At 43.5% G+C, this 13,227-nt stretch overlaps 1 protein-coding gene across 1 annotated transcript in view; it reads left to right on the plus strand.

Moving 5' to 3' along the window:
• Window positions 1–13,227, plus strand: part of CACHD1 (cache domain containing 1) — a 206,578-nt gene that overhangs the window by 151,022 nt on the left and 42,329 nt on the right. Inside the window, exons 7-9 of the mRNA XM_082687809.1 lie at window positions 220–436; window positions 6,904–7,053; window positions 11,895–12,128. Of these exons, the coding sequence (XP_082543935.1) occupies window positions 220–436; window positions 6,904–7,053; window positions 11,895–12,128 (601 nt within the window). The remainder of the gene's footprint in view (window positions 1–219; window positions 437–6,903; window positions 7,054–11,894; window positions 12,129–13,227) is intronic.

Below are 13,227 nucleotides of genomic sequence, written 5' to 3' on the forward strand. Positions count from 1 at the left end.
TGCTAACTTCATCTGGGAACAGAATGACAAGCTCTAGGGCCCCTCCCCCTTACCAGTCCTTAACTAATCCTTTCCAAATCTGATAGATTTATGCCTCTGGGCATTTATTTTTAAACTCTCAGAAACTGTTCGGTAGGCCATCTCAGTCCTTGGGCTCTTCAAGAATATAAGAAAGGCTTCACGTGTTAGGGTAACAAGGTTTCTTTTTCTCTCCTCCAGATCTCCGTGCTGACGGTGGCGGACACAGTCAGGACGTGCTCGCTTGACCAGTGCTATAAGACATTCCTGTCTCCGGCCACCAGTGAGACAAAAAGGAAGATGTCCACCTTCGTTAGCGGTGTCAAGTCTCTGGACAGCCCTACCCAGCATGCGGTGGGATTTCAAAAGGCATTTCAGCTGATTCGAAGCACAAACAATAACACAAAGTTCCAAGCGAGTAAGTTGCGCTCTCTCAGAGGACTTCTAGACCAGTAGATAAAGGATGGTAATAGGCATACATTGTAAACTGATCACACAACTCTGCCTAGAGGAATTTTTTTAAATTGACCTGGGATAAAATTTTCATGTGTTGTCATCATGGTCATCCCGTACTAGGAGCTTTTCCAGTCAAAGGTACTCAGCCCACATGATTTCTCCCCTCCCAGAGCCTCTTCTGCCTGCCCCTTTATTAGGAACATAGCCCCATTTATTTCCCAAGGGAACTGCCGCATCCTTTTTAATGCAAATTGTCAGCCTTGCCTCCTCATTGACTTGAGAGTGGATGGTCTGCTGGTGCGCATGTGTACAGAACCAGGCTGCAGGATTCTTGCCTTGATCCTTCCTTCTTGTAACCAGCTGTCATTTAGATGAGCATGGCCCTTCAAATGTACAAAGGCCCTCTAATTTAATTTTCATGTATTAAAGAAAATCTGGAATTAGGATGCATGCTAAACTGAAGGAAAGGATATTTGAAATAAGACACTTGCTTTGAAAGTACTGAAAGGAATCTCTGTCATTTTCCCTTTTACATTCGAATATCTATTTGTAGGATTTTTTTTTTAAATGAATGTATCCTATCAAGGGAAACTTAAAGAATATATTTGCAAGTTCTTCAGTGTGTCTGCATTAAAAGTAAGGCAACACTGATGAATGCAAAGCATAGTGACGGGCACATGGTGAGAGCCCTTGAAAGATGGGAGCTCCTGGAATTATTACAAGTAATGGTGGCAGATGGCGTTTTTGAAGGTATTTGAACATAACAAATTTCCACAGATTTAATAGCAGCTTAAAATAATGTACACTTATTACCACACAGACCCTTTCATGAGTCAGGAGTACAGGCATAGCTTGCCTGAGTTTTAGGTAAGGATTTAGGGTTGCATGAGACTGCAGTCTGCACATCACCCAGGTCTTTGGTCTGCTCTGAGGTTTGGAGTCCTCTTCCAAGTTCAGTTATTGGCAGAATTCATTTCCTTGCCACTGTAAGACTCACATGCATTTGCCCCTTCAAAGCCAGCAGGGAGAGCGTCCCTTCTTTGAGCTCCTGACTTCAGGGAAGGCTTGGACCCTCTTTTGAAGGGCTCATTTGTTCTCATCAGACCCATCTCCTTTTGAATTAATCAGAGGTCTCTCCCATGGGATTACCTTACTAGAAACCTCAATTATATCTACAAAATCCCTCCATCTTTGCTGTCCATGTAACACAATCACAGGAGTGATAACCATCACCTTTGCCATATCTGTTGGTTAGAAGCAAGTTACAGGTCTTCTGAAGAGGAAAAGCTTCTCCAAGGGTATGGGTCATTGGGTTCATCTTAGAATTTTGCCTACCAGCCTTGGCCAGCATCAGCTCTCCACAGACCAGTATTACAGGATGGCTGAGTATCAACTTGTCCACGATTTAAGAAGGCCAAGGGACAAGGTTGACCTCTTAAGTCTTCAAGACAGATTGGCCAGTTGGTCGGTGCCATTTACCTGTTTGCATTCTTCACCAGGAGCGATTTTTCTACTTGATTTCTCAGTCATCCAACTACCTTTTCGAGTTCAAGTCCAATTTTGATTATTATACTCTTCAAATCATGGAGAGAGGTGTTAGACTGGCTGTAACCTTGCCAGTGATTGTGAGTCAAGGGAACCCAAAGGAAGTTAATGAGGATCGTTTGGGGGAGCATGGTCAACTAGAGGTGCATACTTCATGGAGAAGGCAACAGCTCTGTGCAGCATGGGATGGCCATGTAGGAGGGCCTGCCCAGCATTGCCAGATCTTCTATTTTAAGAGAAGCCAGAAATCTGGATTTTTATGCGAATCCCCTCAGTTTTCAAATGTTGACATTTGTTTCAGCTTTAAAACTGAGACTGCAGGGACGCCTGGGTGGCTCAGTTGGTTGGGCAGCTGCCTTCGGCTCAGGTCATGATCCCAGCGTCCTGGGATCGAGTCCCACATCGAGCTCCTTGCTCGGCGGGGAGCCTGCTTCTCCCTCTGCCTCTGCCTGCCATTCTGTCTGCCTATGCTCGCTCTCTCCCCTCTCTCTCTCTGATAAATAAATAAAATCTTAAAAAAAAACTGAGACTGCATTAAACCTCTTACAAACTTTCCTGCCCTATACGTTACAGAAGCCTGCTTTGATGGGAGCCGTTTCTCCGCAGGGTTTTTGTTTTGTTTTGTTTTGTTTTGGGTTTTCTTAATGTTGGCAAACAAAAATATGGCAAGAAGAGTGACCATCATAGACTTGGACACTTTCTGATGGCACTGTTTTTTAAGTGCTCAGAGGAGTCCTTTTTAAGCCAAGTGTAAAATATTCCTAAATTGTAGCTCAGGGGCCTTCACTTTATTGCTTCTTCTGACAGTTCGAAGAAAAACTCAAATTAGATAAACACAGCAGAAATTAGCATTGTCCATCTTATTAAGGAGAGGTTTGAGGTGCTCTCAAGCAATTTAGCATAGTGGTTAAGTATGTGGGTTTGGGACTTTTCCCAACGTGGGTTCAAATTCCCTACTCTGAAATTTTTCTAAACTTGTGAACCTGTGTTAATTATTTGATCTCTCCAGGCCTGATTTCCTCTTCTGCAAACTGGGGGTGATAATAAGATCCAGGATTCCATCGTAAATATTAAATAAATACTAGCTGTGGTTGTTATGATATTCAGTCTCCTGTAAGACTTGTAGCTCTGGCTAAACTAGAAAGGATAGCTCAAACATCTGAATTGACCTCAAGCCGAGATGGCTGAGGACCACACCAGCCTTGGCCACAGTATAGTGAGGGGTCTGTGTACTCGTCTTGGGAACTTGCACTCTATGTCCTTACTTCTCTTCACTCCCTAGGTAATTACTTAGCATCTGCCTGGTGTACCTGGTGCTATTTTATTTGTTTTGTTTTTTAAGATTTTATTTATTTATTTGTAGAGACACAGCGAGAAAGGGAACACAAGCAGGGGGAGTGAAGGAGGGGGAAACAGACTTCCCGCAGAGCAGGGAGTCTGATGCAGGGCTTGATCCCAGGACCCTGGGATCATGACCTGAGCTGAAGGCAGACACCCAACCAACTGAGACATACAGGCACCCCTTCTCCCCACCCCCACCCCAGTGCTATTTTAAAGTCATGTGGTGGAGTTATTTTAATAGGTAAGACCTACCCTGTAGGATTGCTGTAAGGATTAGCCTGTGCATGAAGGGGAAGTATCTGCCCTAGGTTAGTAACCTTATGAACAGAAGCTACACATTATAAATTATGGTGGCTTTGTACGAATTTGCTTTGCACTAAGGAAAATAGCTTAAAATTTTACCTAGCACTGACTCATATTTAATCCCATGGTAGATCTATAACTGATACCATTGACATATTTGGGTTGCCTGTCCTGGGGGGGGGGGGGTTGGTTAGTAGATCATTTTAGAATAGAAGGAATAAGATGGCTAGGTAGGAGTAGGGATCTAATGGCATGGAAAGCCCAAATTTCAGTTACTCTTTCCCCTTCGATATTAACCCTGAGACATACTAGTGGCTTAGCCCGGGACTTATCAAATGGAACCTATTGCATTTCCTTCCTGTTACTTGCTATGTCTTAACTCTGCCCCAAGTCCCTCTAACTATTACTCATCCGTAATATCACTAATCACAAGGTGTAGTTCCTCCGAGTGACTAGAGAGAGAACATCCTAATAAGTAAAAAAATAATAACAATAAATCCCACCAGATTTGGCAGTTCTGCTATCTAAAAAGGATAGGCAAGGATAGAGTCAGGCTGGCCAGAGACCATGAGGATGCCCCTGTAGGGTGCGTGCCTTCTTGTTGGGACAGGAAGAAAAGGTCGCTGGCTGCTGTGGGAGGCTACTGACTGTCAGCCCTCCGGTTTTCCAGATACGGGCCTGTGCCTCGACACAAACCATTTAGAACCTCAAAGGTTCTCTTTCAGGTCAGTCTTACAGGTGTCCAGGCACTATCACATGGGGTGCCTTTGCCATGGGGTGACGGTTTATCTCCTATTTATATCAGCCTCGTGGTATATTTATATTCCCCTGACTTCAAAACTAGTAGTTTTGTTTTGTTTCTAGTTGGAAGCTTAAGCAAGATGTTTGGCATACTAACAGCATAATGTATGGGACAATATTTACATTATTGGGAAAAAATTGACATCCAGCTTAAGATGGATATTTCTAAGCTTATGGATTTTTTTTTTTTGCATCAACATTCACTTCTTAATTTCTGATAAATAAATAGTGCAGTTAAATTTACAGTTCAGATTAGAGAATTATTCAAGCATCAGATGGCTTTAAAATTTGTTCGTGTATTAAATTAGAGATAGCAACTTAGGTTGTATTTATTTCTTTGATTCAGTTTTATTAATCTCAGTTCAGTTGTCTACAACGTTGATACAACATAAGCTAACTGTTTAGTTTTATAAAGAATGCTTCAAAGTCGAACATGGAAATTTACAAACTGAAGGAAACTCTGTTATTGAATCCTCATCATAGTTAGGATATTTATTAAAAGGGTAACTAACTCTATTCATTATCTGTTACTGGAGAACAAATTTCCCAACACTCACTGGCTTAAAACATTAACCATTTACTGTCTCAGCGTTTATAGGTCTGGAATCTAGGTGCAGCATAGTTGCGTGCTTCTGGCTAAAGGTGTCTCAGGAAATTGCAGTTAAACTGTTAGCAGAGTTGATATGCTCAGAGTTCAACTTGGGAAGGACCAGCTTCCAAGGTCACTCAGGTGGTTGCTGGGGGAACTCAATTCTAAGGGACTCGGTGCCTGGCTTCTAGCTAGGGTGGCTCGAGGCATACTGTCTGGCTTCCTTCGGAGTGTGAGAGCAGGCACACCGCAAGCGCTTGCTTTGTAGCACCTAACCTATTTCTTGACACCCCTTCTGCTCTCGTGCATTCTGTTCTCAAGAAGCAAGTCGTGAACTCCAATCCACACTCAGAGGGAGATAGCGACACAGGGCAGTGGCTATCAAGGCATAGGATCCCTAGGGGACCAGCAGGGAGGTTGCCTACCACAGTAACTGTAAAGCAACCTCCACAAAATGACAGCAATAAGGACCTAAAGAAAGAAGCATATAACATATGAATATTTATTTCTCAATAGAAAGGTAAATGTCCATGTAGGATATATAAAAATAAAATATATAGTAATATGTATAATGTAATATAATATATATGATATATAATAGTATATAGCTACCCAAAGAATCTCTGATTGGAAAGACAATCTGGAATTCCAACTCGCTTCCTTCCCTCCCTCCATTTCAGTAGTCATTCAGCCTCTGCTTTCATATCTCTGGTGGAAGGAAATTTACTACTTGGATTTTGTAGTAAATCCTCTGGAAGGAAGTTCTTCACACGGAGCTAAAGTGACCTTCTCAGTCTCTCTGCTCATGAGCCTGGGTTGGGGAAGTGAATAGCTTCATCTTGAGTCATAGGTGCTACTTCAGAGCAATATGGGGCGGGGGAGGGGAGGCTGAGTGTGTTGAGGCTTCTTTCTCTTTTACTCCATCACCCTTGGATGCTCCAGTTAATCAGTTAGTCCTCACAGCAACCCAACAAAGGTAAGGACTGTCATTATCCCCATTTTGTAGACAACAAAGTATAGGCCTAGAGAGGTTAAGAGATCTGCCCAAAATTACCCAGACACAGCTTGAAAGTAGCAGAGCTGGGATTTCAACACAGGCAACCTGGCTCCCATGTCTGTGTTTTTACTGTTCTTCTGCACTGATGACTTTTGTTTTTGTTTTTGTTTTAAGATTTTATTTATTTGTCAAAGAGAGAGGGGGGGGGCGCCCCCAAGCAGGGGGAGCAGCAGGCAGAGGGAGAAGCAGGCTCCCCATCGAGCAGGAGGCCCGATGCAGGACTCCATCCTAGGAGACCTGAGCTAATGGCAGATGCTTAACTGACTGAGCCACGTGGATGTCCCTACGCTGATGAGTTTTAAAAACAAAAATGTCTCCGGAGCTACTTAGCACAGGGACCCTTCATGTTTTAAGAGCCTGTGGAAGAACCACCATTTTAAAGCCTAGTCATCCCCCAAAATGTTGGCTCCTGATGGAACCTCTCAGTCAGTGAGGAAAGGATAAATCAGGTCCTGAATCCTCTGTTTCGAAAGGCAAGAGAGCACTCCATCTTTGATGGCTAAATTTACCACACCGTGAGTGCCTAAAGGAAATCTTCTTTTATCTGGTAAATTTATTAGGAACATCTCTTCAGCTGACACTGGGTAAATGAGGCCTCATTGCCCACAAAGGCCAGGATGGAAGGGACGCAGAGGCAGGGAGATGAAAGCCCCAGCCTCAAATGGGAAGGAGTCCGAATGCCGGGCCAGGCAGGTCCTCAAGGCGGGAAAGTCCAAAGGAAATGAAAAGGAAACGGAACTGCTGCCTTTAGCCGGAATCCAACGTAACATTCAATTTGTATGTTTTTGTTTAGATACAGACATGGTCATAATTTACCTGTCAGCTGGCATTACATCAAAGGACTCCTCGGAGGAAGATAAAAAGGCGACGCTCCGTGTCATCAATGAAGAAAATAGCTTTCTAAACAACTCTGTAATGATTCTCACCTATGCCCTCATGAATGGTAGGTAGTGTTTGGAGATTTTTCTTTCAGATGAAAGTTCTCTCTAAGTGCATGCTGCTTTCAGAAAAAAATGAAAAGGAACCCTAACAGCGCGTGCTTTGAAGAAGGGTGTACGAAGAGAGGCCACCAAGCTGTTTCCTGCCCAAGCCTTTCTCTCCCTGACGTTCGTATTCAGGGCATGTGTAGGTTGTCTCTCTTCATCTCTCTGTCCAGCCAGCTGCTCATTTCTAAACCTTCTCCGGTGAAGTGGGCTTGCAGAGGATTCTGTACTGCTCCATTTTTTTTTTCCCCATCAGTTCTTCATATTCTTGGATTTTGATACTACGTGGAGGTTATTAACTGAACTCATTGATTTAAGCTTCAGGAAGCCAAAGTACTGACCTAGATTCTTCTGTATACCCAAGCCAGTGAATATCACATTTCTCTGCAGAATCACCACCTGAAGCCTCTTCTGCTGCTTTCTCCCCCTCAGCTTCCTTAACTGTATAATGGAGATAAGAATTACCTACGTGACAGGGCTTTCACAAAGATTGGCCCCAATGTGCAGGAAACACCCAGGGTAGTGGGCATCACTCTCTAGGTACTCCTGAAGGCTGATTTTGTTGCTTTTAAATCAGTTTGTGAAAGGGTTTAGTAAATTGGCAAAGCTGAGGAAGTACTTGGTTTTTTCCCTTCTGCTCTCCACATGTTGTCCAGTCTGACTGTGGGTCCAGTGTTCTAGCTTTTCTGCTCTGTCCTGTCTCTTCACCTCTAATGCATATCACTCTTCCTCTAGAGTGTCTCCTTCAGACCCCTGAGCCTCAATGCTCAGGATGACCGTATTCTCTTGTTTTTAAGCAGTCATGTCTTGACCCAGGAGCTCTTCCCATCTATGGTCTTTTATTTGTCTCATGCAGACCCAAGTGGCTAGAGAGACAGTGGTTCTCATTTTAATGAGCTAAGGATTACTTGGATTACTTATTTTATTACTTTTTATTTTATTTATTTATTTATTTATTTATTACCTTTTTTTTTTAAGATTTTATTTATTTATTTGACAGAGAGAGATCACAAGTAGGCAGAGAGGCAGGCAGAGAGAGAGGAAAGGAAGCAGGCTCCCTGCTGAGCAGAGAGCCCGATGCGGGACTCGATCCCAGCACCCTGAGATCATGACCTGAGCCGAAGGCAGCGGCTTAACCCACTGAGCCACCCAGGCGCCCAATTTATTACTTATTTTGGATTACTCATTTTAATGAACTAAGGATTACTTGGATGACTTGGATTACTTTTTTTTTATTTTTTTAAGATTTTATCTATTTATTTGACAGAGAGAGATCACAAGCAGGCAGAGCAACGGGTAGAGAGATAGGGGAAAGAAGGCTCCCTGCTGAGGGAGCGGGACATGGGGCTCAATCACAGGACCCTGAGACCATTACCCAAGTCGAAGGCAGAGGCTTTACCCACTGAACCACCCAGGTATCCCTGGAGATTATTTTTTAAATGCAGACTCCCAGGCAGTACCATTGGATTTTTATTCAGACCTGCTTAGGCGAAGTCCAGGAATCTCTGGTTCAGCATGATTCTCTTCCCAGGTGTTTTGTAGGCTCTCGGTGGGAAACCTCAGGTGAAGTTCTAGAGCTTCTGAGTTCCAGTCTCTATCAATGAGCTGTGTGACTTATGGTGAGTTACGGAGTCTCTTGAGGCTTCAGTTCTGTTTGTAAAAAAGAAAATCATAAAACGTACCTAGAGTTGCCATGATACTAAATAAACGAGATGGAACGTGTTAAAGGTTCCTGATCCCAGACCTGCTCAAGAACAGGTCCTCCCTTGGGCGCCTGGGTGGCTCAGTGGGTTAAGCCGCTGCCTTCGGCTCAGGTCATGATCTCAGAGTCCTGGGATCGAGTCCCGCATCGGGCTCTCTGCTCAGCAGAGAGCCTGCTTCCCTCTCTCTCTCTGCCTGCCTCTCCATCTACTTGTGATTTCTCTCTGTCAAATAAATAAATTAATTAATTAAAAAAAAAAAAAAAAAAAAAAAAGAACAGGTCCTCCCAGCCGATCAAAGGAGTGAATTAAAGTGTGCGTGATTTCCTGTCTCGGTATACCTCAAAGGCAGAGCTGCTACTCTCTTGCTCTGGTCCAGGACCAGCTCTCTCTTCAGTATGTCAGGATTCCCTGTCCCCCAGAGCGTTCCTGCTTCTGTTAAGCATGTCATCCCTGACACTGAGTGACGGGCTCAAATGCTTTTCTCCTTCTCCCTCCGCTTTACACGCCTGAACTTCCGAGACATGAACCGTGTCTTCGTTCTCTTTGTGTTCTGAACATGGAACCCCAGGGCTGAGCAAGGATGGTCTCTTTACCAGGGGCTCATACCTTGCAGCATTACCCCCTGGGTGCCATTTACACTTTTTCCCTGTGGTTTAGCTTCTTTGGCTCGGGAAGGAGGAGACAGGAAGGGAAGAAAAATAAAGTTGGTCAAGTCTACAGTGTGTAACATAAGAGTGCACTGAGGTCCTGTCCTCCAGAAGCTGGTGACTCCTTGAAAAAGATAGACAAGGCAGATGAATTGAGAGCAATAGTCCAGGTAAAGAAAACATGAAAGGAAGTGATCCCTTATTTTCCAAATTTAGATTTGAAGGTCTGCCCCCACTGATACTGAGTAAAGAAGCTTCCCCACTGTCAGCCATCTCTCCAGTGGCCCTGAATCTTCATCCTAGAGAATCTTGTGCACCTGCTAAGCCCCTGATAATTCCAGTCTTTTAAAACTTCTGGTTCCTTCCCTCTGACCACCCTTATCTCTCTTTTCCCTTTAATCTAGCTAGACACAACATCCTCACTGCTGGTTTCCCTCTCCAGATGCTTTCTTTGAGCATTGTTCATTAAGGTTGACACATTCTTACTCTGTCAGTCAGGCTTCAGATAGGGAGGCAGAGCCGCTGTGAGAATTTTCATGTCATGAATCTATTACCAGAATTAGAGTGTCCACAACTGAGGAGAAAACGGGAAGAGTAAAGATCCAGAAAGAGGAGTCAACAACCCAGCATTTAGTAACCAGCTGTGGTGTGGGTGAATGAGTTGGAGTTTATGGGGATGTCTGAAAGTAGGAACATTGAAGACCCCATAGGAGGTCTGCATAAGAAGTTCGTTGGCTCTTCGTGGCTGCCATACCCCTGTGGACTCTCACTGGAACATCTGCGATGAGCCTAGGGTTGCCCTTGTGGAGCAAGGCAGCCAGCAGCTGAGAAAAGGAACTGAATGCCCATTGGGGAAGGGTAAGACAAACTGGAACATTCTGGTCCCTTCGTGTCTGTTTCACCTCTCAAATCTGTAGTAGTTCCATTCTGACCACCTTTAAACTAGAAACGGAGAGGGGAAAGGTTCTGGGAGATGGAGTCTCCGGAAGGACGGTGCTGGTGATAGAACCATCTACCATACTTACCGTTGGCCGTCCCACTGTCACCTTGGCCATTCCTGTCATGAAGTCGTACATAAAATATGCAAGCTTTGATAACCCTCCATCCTGTGCCGTGCTTCTTTGCCTCGTTAGTTGTTCCCATTTGTTACTTGTCTTTTACATTTGAGAGAGTCAAAAAGTACATGACAAAGAAAGGGAAAGTGTTCAGCACTTTGAGTTGTCTCCTTTTATCATCCACTTCTGTGCGTTTCAAAAGGGCGTAAGGCCCAGGATCCATCATCATGCCTTTTGTTTTTGGTGTGTCTGTGTGTGTGTGTGTGTTTGTTTTTGTTTTTTAACTCTGGAATGTACCACTCCTCTCCTCTCCTTTTAACTCTGGAATCTCCCATTCCTCTTAGCATCATTGTTCCTACAAAATCCAAGTTATGATACAGTATGTTAAGAAGGAAATTAAATCCATTAGGTCCACGTATGACTTTAGAAATGGACTTCCAAGGCTAGAAGTATACACACTCCTTAGTTAGAAATGATAGAATCAAATAGGGTGGGTGAACCAGGAACTCTTCAGTTTTGTTTTGTTTTGTTTTTCTTAAGACTATATAGTTGAAGAACATGAGGCAGAACCTATTTAAAACTCATTGGTAAAATCTCAGTAGTGACTGAAATCATTTGAATTTGTTTACCATGGCACCCATATGGGATCAGTTACTAATCCTTTTGACTGTGTTCCAACAATAGCAAACCGAAATTTTTGAAAAGGTTTATTAAATTTATTTTTATGCTATAGATTACAGATGTTGTAGAACAATACATCCCAGTATGCTTAAATCTTTTACAACGTTTTTTAAACCCCCTAAACGTAGAAAATACACATTAAATAAATCAAATCCAGTACTGTCCTAACAGTATCAAGCATGAAAGCATTTGTAATTAAAATGAGCTTAAAGACACAGGGTTTGGAGGCATCACTAAATGCAATACATAATTCTTCCATTTAGTTCCATGCGACTTTGGCAAGTGTTTAATAGGCGAAGAGGTAAGAAATGAAATGATAAACCTCTATCCTTTAAAACTCTTACCACTTCATCTACTTTAAATGCAGATTTCTTAATCACTACCTTTGCTTTCAAATATTAAAGGCAGAAAAATTAAACTTTTAAGGGGAAAGCAGATCGTGGCCAAATGGGGCTTCTTTATTTTTAACGCGTGTGGTTTTCATCATTGCCTTTTGAAGAATCCCTTTGCCCTCTTGATTGTTTGAGGAAAGACTCTGCCTCATGCTTTGTTCCTCAGCAAAATCTGGTAGCTGTTTCCTGGGTCCAGGTTGACTCTGCAAGACCCCTTTGGCATTGCAAGATTTCCGTGCCCTTATTAAACCTAACTGGCCTGGTTATTGTGTAGACATGTACCATTTTGGTTTACACTGTCTACCTTTGGCTTTCCATTTCAGATGGGGTGACTGGCTTGAAAGAGCTGGCTTTTCTGAGAGATCTAGCTGAACAGAACTCAGGGAAGTACGGTGTGCTGGATCGGACAGCCTTGCCTGTGATTAAGGGAAGCATGATGGTGCTGAACCAACTGAGTAACCTGGAGACCACAGTTGGCAGGTTCTATACCAACCTTCCCAACCGGATGATCGATGAAGCCGTCTTTAGCCTTCCCTTCTCTGATGAGATGGGAGATGGTGAGTCTGGGGAAAACTTCCTATTCAAGTAAGGGGGAAAGAAATGGACATGAGTCCATCAAGGCAAGAACTTCTAAATGGTGTTCAGCACTTGGCCTGTGAGTGTTAGAAGGTCTGAACAAGCAAGGGGAACAGTGTCCCTCCCTACCGCCCGCAACCCCCCACCCCCGGTCTCTGGTCAGATGGTGGCACAGCCCTCTGCCATCCATCCGTTAGGACTGTATTTTAGAACAGAAACCCCCAGCCCAATTTTTTCCACATTGCCTTAGCCTCGGTCAACATAATGGGTTTGCTTGCTGTGAGGGCTTACTGAGGAGTCCCCAGAATCCAAAAGCTGTTGAACTGGAACAAAAGAGTGACTTTGCAGAGCAGACAGTAGATCTCAGAAGCGATTAAGATTCAGCCTGAAGGCTAAAGCAGCATGGTGTGGTCGGATAGTACAGATTTGGCGTAAGAGGTTTTCAAGCCCCACTCGACCCCTTAAATTGTTGTCCTTGATCATTCATTGAATCTCATTCATTCATTCCCGTTTGGTCACCTGTTCAAAATGTAGTCATGTTTTTCGTATAATATATCTTTCAGGTTATTAGGACAAGTGACTCATAGTACGATGCTGGGGAAAGTGTTTTAACCTTCACATGATTATCTTTCCTGATCTATGAAATGGGAAGGCCATTCCCGTCAAGGCAGTCATGAAGAGAACATGCCTGAATGTACGTGAAGCACCTAGAGTAGCGGCCGGCCTGTATGCTCAGGAAAAGTACAGCCGCCTTCATGCCCTCCTCATCATCTTGTTTATCCCTTCCCAACATGCTTCCCTTTCTTCTCTGACAGGATGAAAAGGAAGGTGCTGACTAGCCAGATAGACACCATTACCACATGGGATCCTGTTTTTATGTCCCAGTAACTAGGAACTCTCACAAAGACAGATATCCTGAGCAAACTTACGTGTAAAAAGTAACAGGCCTAAAGAGTAGGTTTTCTAGAAATTAGGTAAGCATTTTTTTTCCCCCCATAAGGAAGAAATATGGTAACCTCTGATACATGTCTGTTTTTTTATCCTTCCAAATTCTGGCAAAGCCCACAGACAGGGATAGGA

The sequence above is a fragment of the Mustela nivalis genome (assembly GCF_964662115.1).
Source record: "Mustela nivalis genome assembly, chromosome: 10".
NCBI lineage: Eukaryota > Metazoa > Chordata > Mammalia > Carnivora > Mustelidae > Mustela > Mustela nivalis.